General features: G+C 42.7%; 1 protein-coding gene across 1 annotated transcript in view; it reads right to left on the reverse strand.

Moving 5' to 3' along the window:
* PPM1H (protein phosphatase, Mg2+/Mn2+ dependent 1H) overlaps nucleotides 1-13,784 on the reverse strand; it is a 142,311-nt gene that overhangs the window by 23,196 nt on the left and 105,331 nt on the right. The window contains exon 6 of the mRNA XM_086748598.1: nucleotides 11,034-11,152. Within this exon, the coding sequence (XP_086604724.1) occupies nucleotides 11,034-11,152 (119 nt within the window). The remainder of the gene's footprint in view (nucleotides 1-11,033; nucleotides 11,153-13,784) is intronic.

Genomic DNA, 13,784 nt, shown 5'->3' on the forward strand with positions numbered 1-13,784 from the left:
TCTATATTATCTGCAAGATAACTACCAATACTTAAGACTGAAGCTCTCATGTTACACTGTAGTGTAAAGTAGTGGTAGTTTGACTCCTGTAAGTAGCCAAAACAGGGACCAAGTTTTCTTCCCCCTCTCCCCTCCTTCCTTATGTGCTCCTGCATAGCACCTCACACTGACAGCACTTTAGGAGGAAGGAAAAAAAAAAAAAAAAAAAGGAGTGAAAAACACATCATTTAGGCCAGTGTCCTTCAAAAGTGTTCCCTACTGCTGAGTCCAGCAACTTTATGGCCCACTTCCCTAGGGCCTTCAACTGTGACATAAGGGTGCAAGGATGCTGGAAGAGGCCGTGTTGCAAGGGCTGAAGCTGAACTTGTTTCATCAGCAGATTAGGAAGGGCAGCTGGCTAGCTTATGACCTCCTGAAGCTATGCGACTAAGTGAGGGAGACCCAGAGAGCTACAGTGATTTGTTTCGTGGTTTCTCATAGCAAATCACCTCTTGGGCTCAGAACTTGGGTGTCAAGACTTATCTCAAACAGGCTTTTTCTGTTGATGTTGCTATTGCCTGAAAAATTATCAGCACTTGGAAAACAGAACTGCAACCACAGCACTAGAGCTGGCACAGACTGAAAAGCAACCTGAGGCACTCTAGAAAAGTACCTATGTCCTGTATTACTAGTGAAACAGAATTAATAATATATGAGTGTGCGGTTTGCTGCAAGAGAAGGATGAAGGACAGCTTTTCAGCTAGCAGCTCAGCAACTGCTCTGGGGAGGAGGAAGGAAGGAAGCTATGAAGTTCATTGTGATTTATGCCCTGTGAAACCTCCTGTACTTTGTACATGTGTTTACTTCACACAGGCTACAACCTTCTGGACTATTTCACTTGATTTTATGTAATAAAGTTGCATTTATACCTTCCTGTGCTGTTTAGAGTATGCTGTATATAAAGATATAATATGGCAGTAGGTATATCAAACACTGACATACGGAGAACCTGAGGGGGTCGTTTGGCTTTTTTAGTGCCAACACGGCCTCATTCAGCCATCTACGTAATTCAGCCTAGCTCATTGTTTTAACCAATTCAAACACAGGATGCAAACTTCCACTCTCCCCGTATTCCTCATCCGCATCCCAGGAGGTCTCAATGGCCACGAGGGCATGACAAGACAGGTTATGAAGACAAGGCTACGCTATTGCTCGCTGCTCCAAATGAGCCTAAATCCTGTCAAGGATTCTGCCACGTAAACCTCTACTTTTCCAAATGGAAAAACAGGGGGGCGGAGGGGGAAGTAGAAAAGACGAGCTTGTGCCCAGCTAGATCTAGCTGCATGTTTTTCAGTTAACTTCGTTTCTTCTTTTCATTTCAAAAGAATTATGAAATGCTACTGCTGTCCAAAAATACTGAACTAGGGCTTGACATATGTACCACCCACAAAGTTACATTTGGACTCGGGATCAACACTTTGGAAAACCCGGCCAAATCGCACTGGGAGCCAAGAGAGATGTCAGAAAGAAAGAACTAGGACTGACATGATGTTACTCATATGCTAACTGGAATCTGCTCTAAATACACGGTGAAAAAATTACCAGAAGCTGCTAAATGCACAAGACAATCTACGGAAGAAGTTTCCTACGGTGCTGAGGTCATTAGCAGTGCTTTAGGCACTCTTTAAATAAAGGAATATCAGAAGTTACCTGCATATTGCTGGGTCAGAACTTAAAGAACTAGTCAACTCCCAAATACAGATTTCAGAGCCAAAATTCTAGATACTTTCTTACATGTGTTATGCATTTTCTTGCCATATAATTTGTTCTTAAAATTGGCCTTCTGAAAGCACATACAAATTCACCTACATGTAGAAGTTGATGATCAAAACCAAAATCCACATTATATTTTCTTTTACAGCAAACTGTGTAAGGTTACTCGTCATGAAAAGTATTGCATTGGCATCCCCAGGCACAACAGATGGTGGCGAAAACACAATCTACCCTGACCTGGAAGGCTCAGTTCTGCGAACAACAGGGGAATCCAGACTCTGTGCTCTGCTTTTCCATAGTACTTGGCTTTAGAAACTTTCTCCATATTTCACATCTCAGCTAGTGATACCTGATAGTAAACTGAGAATTAAACCTGAGGAAGAGTAAAAAAAAAAAATTGTCCTCACAGGGCTTTAGCTTGAAGCATAGTGCAAAAGCCACTTTTGGCAGGCAAGCAACAAAAAGCACTACCGCTTCAGAAATGTCCTAATTCAGACTGAGTACAAGGATAAAGGCTCTCCTTTGAGACAGGTTTCTAGCACTGCTTTGCTACCACTCTGTAAAAAAAATCCAAACTCAGAACCATCCCCAAACACCCTTCCACCCCTCAAAAAACCCTCCCCCAACAGAACAACCCCAGCTAACCAACCAACCTCCCTTCTCCCAAGCTCAACTTTCTTGGTCACACCAACAGAAAACCAGATTTCCATCTTTGAGCAATACAAAACTTGATAGAAACTGTTTTGTTTTTTTTTTTCCCCTCCCACACAAGGAATGAGTGGATTGGAGCTAACCCTTTGGATAACAGAGCTTAGATCAACAACGCAAAAGAAACTGTTTATCTGTACTGCCTATGGAACTACAGACAATAAACCAGTATGAGTGCACTTACTACCAAGAAGAATGTGTAGCACAGGTTAGGCACAGAGCCACTGAAAACTACGCAATTTATGGCCGGATCCAGCCATAATTTTTAAAAAATGCCCTTGCACATACGTGCTTCTGCAGAGTCAGGATCCCTAAATCCAGACAGCGCTAATACTAAGTACCCTCTAGGTAGGTTAGCTTTAATGTTCCAGTGCCTCAGTATCTTTCCCCTATTACTCATCTGACATACAGTTTAACAAGGCAAAACTACAATAAACAAAGATAATAAAAGCACACAAACTGCAGTAATGTTTGTTAAGGTAAAAGATGATACTAACCCCAAATAGATTAAAGTCAACAGATCCATGTGCACATATGCACAAAACGGAAACACCTACTCTAAACCAAAATACTCTCATAGGGGTTCTTTCAGGTAAAGAGGGAAATCTACAAGTTTTAAAACATGTGTTTTTCCCAGAAAATTCAGAAACTCCTTCTTCTGAACCTGAAACTGTACAATGTTTCATTTTGCAAATCTCAATTCTGTCTATGCATTTACAAATTAAAAAAAGCAATTAGAACATCTTAGCATGGCTTGTACACATAATGTGATCTCTGGCTTGGTCAAACCAGACTGGCACGTGAACTCCGGACCTCCAGGGAGCCTTCACTATGGTGCAGAGTTCTAAGACAGTGCCTGAACTTTGCCTGGAGAAGACACGTCCGCCAGCACCACATACTCTTGTGGAAGAAATTCCTAAGCAAAACAAACTCTATCCACCTTGGCAAACCTATTTTAACGATTCAAGCACCGGTGCCTTCTCTCAGACACTTCTTCCAGTCTGGCTGATTTTTTTAAGTCTATTTACCTCTACTGGAGCATTAAAAGACAGTGGTGGAGGAAAAGTCATGGACAAGGTGGCCAAGTACCTAGAGAAGTCCTTACCTAAAAAAAAGGGGGGAAGACCAGGGGAAAAAAAAAACAAACAAAAAAATTAACTGAGGGTATTTATAAGCACCCTCCCCTTGCCGCTTTTGTACTCAGGAGGCTGGCAGGGACAGAGTAAGTGTGCTTGCTACTTGTGACTGGCTGAGCTTCCGCCACCCATGAGTGACTGAAACGGTGTGCAGACATTGCAGCTGCACATCAAGTGAATCCATGTTCCGCAACAGTCTCACCAGGCCAAGGGTTTCCCCCCCCAGTGAATTTGCTGACTTGAGCACTTCTAAAAAATTACTTAAATCTCTTCTACTTTTAAAAGACAAACAGAAGGTTTGTCAGTAATTTACTCTGCAGACAGAGGGGTAAGGGAAGTGGGCTCTTAACAGCCTATGGGCTTAACGCATTGTGATGGACAGAACCACCATTTGTAAATTCACATTTTGCTGTACTTCTTGTTAACGGGATGTGGCGAGGCAGATGGGAGAAAGATTGCATGTTTGCCCCGCAGTGCCTGCTCCACACTTGCTAGCTGGGATCCTCTGGAAGGAAAGGAGACTGCTGCTAAGGAGGAATCACAGAGTGAACTCTTCTGGGAAGGATTGCTGTAGTGTAGGATGGGGCAGGCAGTGAGATACAGCAAGCAGAGACCTCATCATCCCACAGCAGTGTTGGAAACTCCTCGGAGAAGCAAGGGTCTTCCTCTCAGCCAGGAACAGAGCCTTAAGTCCGTCATCAAACAGAAAGAAAGAGGACTTCCTAGGGATCCAGCTGAGGTTACGTCAAATTTGTGTAGCTGGGGAAGTCAGAGAAAGCAAGAGCTGGGGAAAAGACTTCATCTCACTAAGAGGAAGAGTTGTTTTTCCTTGGGCTTTCAGATTGAAGACTACCTCATTTCAGCTTGGTTTTCTTCTGACAAAACAGACTGGGAGCCTTTTGTTTGCCCTTGCATGTGCAGCACCTGATCTTGTGCCAAAGCAAAGCCCAAGCAGACTTGCACAGCCATGCAGGGACAGGCCTTAAATACAGCGCTTCCAGAAGGTGATGCTTCTGCAGGACACGACTTAGACCAACCTCGCTCTTGTTGGGCTCACTTGGCCCTAGAGAGGCCATTTACAAAGAGGTTTACCCCAGACTTCAGTTTTCTCTTTTCTTATAGCACTATTACTTTCTTGTGTTTGCTTTCTCTTGCCCCAAAGACACTGGCTCAGCTCCTGTGGCATGTGTGCACTTGGGGGAAAACAGAGTCATTCATCACTGTCAGGAGATGTGCAGTACGCAGCAGGTCAGCTCTCACCTCCCACTGCTCCTGCAGCGAGGGCTGCAAATCTTGAAAAGATGCATAACATGCACATTGCAAACAGCCATTCATCATCGCAGAGCCGTGCCCCAGACACCTAGGCACAACCCAGCAAGCTGCTCTGGCTGCGCACATCGAAGAGGCGCGTCCCATTCCGCTCCTGGTTAACGCGCAAGGAGAGACAAGAGAAGAGACAAAAAAAGCAAGGCAAGTGGCTGTGGATTACGGTTTCTGCTGCAAAAATGACATCCTATCTCTCCCTTCTCCAGAAAAGCCCAGTGCTGCAAAGGTGGCCCATAATCATTAAATTATGAAAATGTAAGTTGCTGGGAGGAAATTAATACCAGGCATGACTGGGGAAAAGGCTGCTTTGTTGTGAAGTAATTATGAAATTAAAATTTGATCTCTTCCTGGTGATTGTACAAAGGATACGGCTGAGGTCTCGAACACAACAATACAGCCAGGATTTCAACAGAAGAAGCACAGAAGGTTTCACTAGACAAAAAGGCTCAATTAAAAAAGGGAGAGGGGGAAGAATAAATGACTTTTTGTAAATTACATGAATTTGGCTAAAAGGTGCAATCAAGCAGGTTACGGCACAGGGTTTGCAGACTTCCAATTACTTTTTACAAGTTGGAATCAAGCTGCTAGGAAATGCAGCTTATCTGAATAAGACTAATAATGCTAAGCTAATTAGACTCACAGGCATTAGCCAGCAGATAAATTCAGGCCGAAAAGAGGGACACTGTCACTTTAAATACTGCCTTGGGATCGGTGGAAAAGCTAATGAGGAGTGTCAGTTGGGGCTGTTTTATTAGGTGGTTCTCCAGAGGATATAGCCCGAGGTTTCTGTAGCAGGGCTTCTGCGCTTGATTCAATAAATCAATTTATATTAAAGGGGGGCGCAGCACGGGCGCCTGCTCCATAAACCATTTCTGTGGCATTTCTCAATCTGCTCAGGCGCTCCTCAGGCAGGCTACCTGAATGCACTGTCAAAGGACATCGAGCCCAGCAATAAAGAATAAGATAGCAGCCGCATTGGCAATATTTGTTCAAATCAGCTCACGCATTACCAAGCAAAACATGTACATTGGCTCTCACCGGGGTATTCTGGATCCCCAATAAGTGATTAATGAAAGCCTGGTTTTTGTGAGCTGGAGTCTGAACCGCAGACGGCACGGCGGCCTGCACAATGAAAGCAAAAGGCATCCATCCCAAACAAAATAAAATGGCTTGAAAAGTGAAGTTGCTTTTTTAATCAGATGCTTAGAGGCTGAAAGACATTCCCTGTTGGAAAGAAAAGGGCGAGCACAGAGCAGGCTGGCAGCTTTCCAGGCAGTGGACAATATTGACTCTAGAATAAAATGGGTTTTGCTTAGCGCTAGCCCCAGGGCATCAGCCTCCCTGCTTTGGAATAAATCACGCGGGCGGGCGATTCCTTGGCACGGGCTGACCCTCGGGTGGCTAACCGTGTGCCGCAGCACCCCCTTGCCAGACACACGGACACGAAGCTGGCGAGGGCTCTGCTGCTGCCATGCTCAGAGGCAGTGCCCAGTTCCCCTCTCGCTGCTGCCTTGGGCTTCAGCCTGCAACGTGTGGTCTGTACTACACCAGCACAGACCATTTTTGATGGGATGCAGCTCAACCCTGTGTGCTCCTGGATGGCAAAGGAAGCTGCCAACAGATCAGGTCAAAAAATGGACTTGTTGTCTAGGGCTCGTTTGCACCCTGAAGTCAAGTAAAAAAGCTAAAGCTCTGCCCTGGAAACAAGGACTTAAAGAACTCCACTTCAACGTGAGCTGCAGAAAGGCCACTGTTTGCATTCCAAGGAGGAACAAAAAATGAATTTTGAAACCACAAAAGCTGATGCCAGTTGGTAGTGCCTTCTGGATGCCTTTGGTTAACTGCAGCGCTATACAGCTCCTCCAGCCCCGTGGGAGGCTGAGAAGGGAACCCTGGAAGGAGCCACTGTGCCAGTCAGGGACAGAGTAAGCCAGAAAACTAGGCTTTGGGAAGGTATCTAGGATATAGTCTGAGCAAAGCACTTCAAAATTGTTCACACTGGATTTAGCCATGAGTAAAGAAAACCTGACCAACTGTATCTTAACTTTTAAATAAAAGGTGGAGACAGAATACTAATTCTGTGCAGTCCTTTAAAGGAGGAGTTATCACCAGGTCTGTTTTTTTTTTCCCCTCATGTATTTCTACCTCAGGCTACCCACACCCCATTTTAGTGCTGGCAGAACTCTGCTTACGTGGCCCCTGACTCTTCTTTGATGCTTCTGTAGCCAGAACTTGCTAAGCCACCAGAACTACGCTCTTTCTGATACAAGTTTAACCTTTGCAAGCCATGGGCCTGACAACCCCAGTCCAGAGACGCAGCTGTGAAAGACTGTCAGTAACACAGATGTCTGCCAGCAAATTATGGCTCGAGACAGCTCAGAGGCTTGTTCAGCAGGAGACATAGCTCTTAAGATGCCTTGCCAGCTACAGTACGCATTTTGCAATGGTTGCTCAACCACAATGCACGTGGGGTGAGGGTGCAGGAGGGGCAGCTCACAGTCAGCTCCCACCTGAATGGGACTTATTTTAGATACATTTAGTACAATGGATTTCTCATCCCAACTGCTACTGCAGAGATAGGAAAAAGGGTGGGAGAGCTGGAGGGAGAAGGAAAAGGCCGGTCTCAAAGCAGTTACAGGCAGCCTGGACTAGTGATGCAGTACACATTGCTGGATCAGTGGTTGTCCTAATGCTGTGGGAAAACTTGGCAGCTCTGCTACCACTGTGGGCTGTTGAGACAAAGCCAGTGTGGAAACTTCACATAAAAAAAAAAAAAAGAAAGAAAGAAAGAAAAAGAAAAAAAAAAAAAAAAAAAGGCCAAATGTATTATGACAGACCCAAAGACAATAACCTTTTGTAATCCAAACAAGCTGGGTAAGCCAAGCCATTGTTGAGAATCTGAAATGCTCCAGAGCACAGGAGAAGGGTAAAAATGAAGAAAAAAACCCAACAAACCAAAAACATAGAGCTTCTAATAGAAAACACAGAAAGTATCCTGAATTTTAAAATAAACCAGTTCATTTTCCTGAGAAAATATCAGAGCAGAGAGAGTTTTACACCCTCTCACTAAAGGATTCAGTAATTAAGTAGAAGAGTGGCTGGTTTCTTTCTAACATTACCTGCATCTCTCTACATGTACATGCAAATGTCAACATACAGTGAAGTCACTGACCAAAAAAAGGTTCAGAAAATTGATCTTCCACACTGTAAGTGATAAAAGTTTGGCAGCGTTTTAGCGTATCAAGCTCTGGCTGGCCAAAGCTCCATCTGACATTTTCTAGAAAAGGAATATATATGCTAATTTATTCTACATGATAGATATTGTCCTTACAAACAAATGCAAAACAGACATGTCCTCAGTCACTGTGTCCTGCTGCATCAGTTAAATCTAGGAATTAGAAAGGAAAGAAAATAGAAGCAAAATCCTTGAAGCGGAAAATGACCACTGTGAAACACCAGCCACCTCAAACCATCACCTCTGAGGGCTCACCAAGCTGGAAACCTAACGTCTTGTCCACAATCTCAACCATTAAAATTGACCCAGACTTTTGGATAAATAGAAACAAATTGTTTTTCCTCTGCTTAGGAGATCACTGCACACAATTCGAAGGAAAACAAGACTCCCTTGGGCAAACACCCTGCAAAAAGAAATGGATCCTTATTTAGAAGGGCTCTGATTTAGACAAATGGATGGCGATAGAGCAATTCCCTCACCATTTTATTGTCCTGAGGCAAATAAACAAAGAGGTAACTGATGCACTAGCTGCGGGATATGGAGCAGCTAAAAGAATCTGATTCTTTTATTCAGGACAAAAATATAGCCCCCATTTTCCCTTTCCAGTGAGAAGTCAAAAGCAACAGCAGGGAGAGGTAGCCTCATCACAGTCTCCACATGTTTTTGCTTGGCACAGGCCACCTCTTTCTGGGACAACAGCGAGGTGATTTCAGACTTGAATTTTCAAGTCATAGTTTAAGTATTTATTCTGGAAAAACGGCTTACAGCTAGGCATATTTCTGCTAAACTGGTGGTAATTTCTGCATTGACCATATTAGAATGTGTAACTGCATCAACATGTGTCCTACACCTCAGGAAATTTAGAAATATCAACAGGAAAAATCAACTCTATTCTCCCCCATGCCATATGCTAGAGTTAACAGAGTTCACACACCAGTACTGAAAAACAATACATTGAATCAAATCTGCCTTACTCATTATTCTACATTTCAAATCAGTACTACCTATGCAATAACCATTTTGAATACGGTGAAGTGTTATGCACAGATTCACAAATGAAGTACAAATACAGAATTATCTCTTTGTTTAATTTTTAACCATTCCAACCCTGTATGCATCCCAACATTCCACTGGTGATTTGACTGGAAAAAAATCACAGGAACTTCCCCTGAGTTTTCTGACATTGCTCTCAAGTTCATTTGGAACCTCCAGTCTGCACAAATAGTTATTTTTCCCTCTTCGTGCTTTACTTGGTATTTATCAACATCAGATTTGATCACTGTGATGTCCATTTACATAAATCACTTAATTTTTTACAGCTCCTCATAGCCCTTCTTGTTTATTAGGAAAAGAGCTGTGGTGTCACCTGCCAACCCTGCAACTTCAACCACTCTAACCTCATTTCCTTTCCAAACCACTAACCAACCAGGGAAACACACAACAACTTCCATGAACCTGGAGAAACCCTCTTTGCCTTCCAACCACGATGAAAGAATTCTGCTTCTACCCTCCTTTCAGGTAGTCTATGAGAAAGCCTCCTCTCACAGAAGCCCATGATATTTGTGCAGCTCTTTCCCAGATTAGAAGGGTGGGTTTTTTCTTTCCTTTTTTTTTTTTTTTTTCTCAATAGCATCTCACATCTTGAAAAAGAGCTTTTGGAAGTCTACATGAAGCCGCTTTTTACTGATGCCTTCAGAGACATCTGGGAGCTTAACAAGAAAACTCCCTTTGCAGAAACTGGGAGAGCGTCTCATGATTTTCCAAATGTTTTGCTGTTTAAGTCCTCAGTTGATCCAATGTTCTCATACTGTTCCTATTCTTTTGCTCATGCCTGTAGCCTTTTTAAAATGTGAAGTCATCATTCTCTGGGTGAGACTGCATATTCTACTAGCAGCTGTTCAAGATGACAGACAATGATGGTTATTCCCAGACTAACATGTTCTGCACAAACACTTCAGATAATATGAAACTTAGATCATTATTCTGCCATTAAAACATCATTATATTTATGGTCTATAAAGTATGGGACAAATCAGAAGCATGTGGACTTATAGTTGCATGTAAGCATCCAAGTCTCTAAACCTACAAGAGTTAGGCTTTTTAACCCTCTCCATTCTTTCCCTTCCTGAAAGGACATTTGCTACAGATGCTAAAACACAAACAGCATGGAAGTGAAGACCATTTGCATGAACAGGGCCTTTGCCTTTATAGGTCACACACAGAGCCCACAACAGCAAGGATTAGGGCTTCTCTAATTAAGTGCGAGTCATTTGAGAAGAAGCCTCTTGAACCAACACAAAACAATGAAGACATTTAACCAGAGACAAAAACCTCATCATTCTTCCTGTCTTCACTTCATTAAGTCAATGCTGTTCATTCAAGCCTTTTCATTTTAGGCTGGCTATGACTTTTATTCAGACAGGCCCATCTCTAAAACAATTCCTCGAGGGTTACCCAAATCAGGGCTCAGCTGCACTGGAGTACAGGAGGCAGCTCTTCCCTTCTGCAGGTGTTCCATAGCATGCAAAGGCATGATGGCCCACTGATCCAGATTCTATAAAAAGCTACTTCCAAGACAGGAAAGTTTTCAGCTTTCAAAAAGATCACCTGGCTTCTCTTCCCCTTTATGTGTTTGCTCCACTTTGAGTGCTCACACATTAAAATGGACCAAGATCCTACCTCTGGAGAGAGGTTAATTTATTTAAAACATTAACTTCTAAAAGAAAAATACATCTGAAAGAAGGAAATACCTTTGCCTTTAGTCTGCAGGCACACATCTCCACGTTTGATGCAGTTTACACTAACGAAAGACACATACAAAGCAGGTGTTGGTTGGGGAGAAGGCTGACCCCATGCTGAGATGGACACATTCTTACCAGCCAGTCATGTTGAAGTCACGGTAGAGCATCCTCTTTCCAACTTCCTTGCGTTGCACCCTCCGTGGAAACTCTAAATGTGTGAACTCGTTTCCCAGCAAGTGGGGCTGCATGTAAGCCTGTGGGCAGAAACCAAGCCACAGATACCACACAAACATCATAAAACAAGATATCATCTATTTTTAATGAGGTAGCATTACCATTCCTTCCCGCTCCCTTCCCACACACATTTTTTCCCCCTTTTTAAACAAGGAAGATGATGAGCTCTGTTTCAGCAAACGATGTGCACACACATCAGTTCTGACACTGCCTGGTGTCTAGCAACAGCCTTACTGGGAGCAGTCCTCTTGCCCTCAAAATCCTTCACTCCCTGCTCCTCAACACTTGGGATCTCTAAGGTATGCCTCATCCACTGACCCTGAAGGAGCCTGCAGGGTTTCGTAAAACAGAACACATCTTTTGCAAGCCACGGACCTGTGAGAAGGGAATGATCAAAAGACATGGAGCAAGCAGAGACTTGGAGGGGTGCGTGTGGAGTGAAGCTCAAGCTTTCTGACTCCCAGTTCAGCTATGCCAACAATGCACACAACCTAATACTACTACTACACTTTAATTTTCACTGCCTTGAGAAAAATATTCCCTTTTACCTGCTCAGTGTGCTGCACTCCATCGCATGAGACACTGCAAATAAACACAAATTGCAGAGCACTTTATTTTCTTGTTTTCTAAAAACTACTTCCTTTGTACAGAACAAACTTGAAGAAAAGCAGCAGTAGTTGGTTTTGGTGGTGTTAACACTTGACTGCTGCTGCTGCCCTTTCTGGTGTTGCTGCTCTGCAGATGCTAGGAGGCCTCTTTCCTAGAGCCATGCTGGAGGCTCATGTGCTCCAGAGCTGACTGTATTCGAGCACATCACAAAGCTCTTTGTCCACTACACAGATTTTTGGTTTGGGTTTATATACAGATCACCTGAGATAATAGGTAAATCGTTAAACATATTGTATTCCTTCCTTCTGTAATAAACCTCACTTTTTTTTTTTTTTAATATTTGCATAAACAAGCCTTTTCTCCTCCCTCCCCAAAACTGCATTGTGAGTGAGCTCTTCTGAAGACACAGTCAAATTGACTAGGGAATTGAAAAAAAATTGCATTTCTTAACCTTTCTGCAGGTAACTTCTTCTTTATCCAGCCAGTTAAAGCAATAAAGTCTGTCTTATCTCCAGCAGCAGCTGCCATCAGGGCAGACCAAACGAGCTGGCTTTAGTTTGCGAGTTTGTCATAAATCTAGCGCTCATCAAAGGTGAGCGGCAGGAAGCAGCGGAAGCCCTTATTGATCTACATGGCAGCTATCATGCAGATAGTTCACAATAAAATATTTCCTGCATTTAAGGTCCGAGCCTGCTCCCAACTCAATTTAACAGGGGTTGGATCAGGCTCAGCACACCACAGCACCAACCTTCCATCAGCTTGTCCCTGTTCTTGTCACCAGACATCCTTCCAGAAAACACCTCGAGCTCAGCTGAAACGGCGCTGAGGGAGATTGCTGTGTGCAGCCTACAAGATTGGATTCTGCTTTCAAGAGGCGGCTTTCAAGCACATGGAGTGTGATCTTGACATTGCGATCCCTTCCTGGAACAGGAGTTCCATCAAATTCTCTCTCTGTGTACAGTTAAGGGAATTACATTTTTTTTTCCTGCAGCCTACAGTCAGCCAAGGTCTCCTCTCCCCCACCCCTCAATATTGTTTTCAAGGACCCTCTAATTGAATCACTGTTTCTCATTATAGAAATGGTTGAGAAACACTAGTGACTTTTGAGAGGTCTAGCAGTATTAGTCCAGAGGAGGCTTTTCATACTTCTGGAACTCTTGATTCTTTATTTAAAAGTATATGTAAACTTTTTATTTGTATTTATTTTCATTCCAGTCACAAAAAAAAGATGGAACATCCCTAATGTTTTATTTGATGTATTGCTACACACTGACAGCAGAGAGCTGAACTTCTTAAAATTTTTTTAATTCCTTCTAGTCTATGACATTGTAAACAATGAAGTCAGTCTGCTTTGAAAGTGCAATTCAGTTCACTTTTAAAAATGCACAGCCTATCTTGATTAAATAATTAAATTACTACAAACCACTTCTAGCTAAAGACTACTGTCACCTGCTTACAAAACAAGAAGTCTTATTTGAAGAAAACAAAAAAAATCATACCTGACATCGAAATGAAGTTATTTAACCTTTAGATTATGAGATTGCTTATTAGGCTGAACTACAAATCCAGAAGAAAAAAAGTTACAGGCTTTTAGCATTTTCCCCTTGAAAACAAGAATTTCCTTTATTGAAAAGGTAAAGTGATTGGGATGGACTGCATTTCATAAAGATTTACTCAGATGGAAAGTCTGAGGTCACAAGTGAAATAAGATTAATAAAACTGGCAGAGTTACCAGTGGACTGCTAATGTTCAAATAAGATTTCTCTTCCACAGCCAAGCCTCAATGCTTGATTTACAATCCAGGGATCTTAACTAGATTCTAATATTTTTGGCATCAGTGAAACAGAGGGAAAAGAGCAATTTGGAAGCTTCTGCTGCCTGTGAGCCGAATTCTTATACGAAGAAATAAGGATTTTTTGTGGGCCTTTTTTTAAAAACAAGAATTAATTCTGCAGTTTTTTACCCTTTTAACAGTTATTTTTGATGCTACTGGTAATTCTAATTTGGTTTGTCGAGATCTGTTCTCCATTTACTATGAGGCAG

The sequence above is a fragment of the Chlamydotis macqueenii genome, chromosome 1 (assembly GCF_036417535.1).
Source record: "Chlamydotis macqueenii isolate bChlMac1 chromosome 1, bChlMac1.mat, whole genome shotgun sequence".
NCBI lineage: Eukaryota > Metazoa > Chordata > Aves > Otidiformes > Otididae > Chlamydotis > Chlamydotis macqueenii.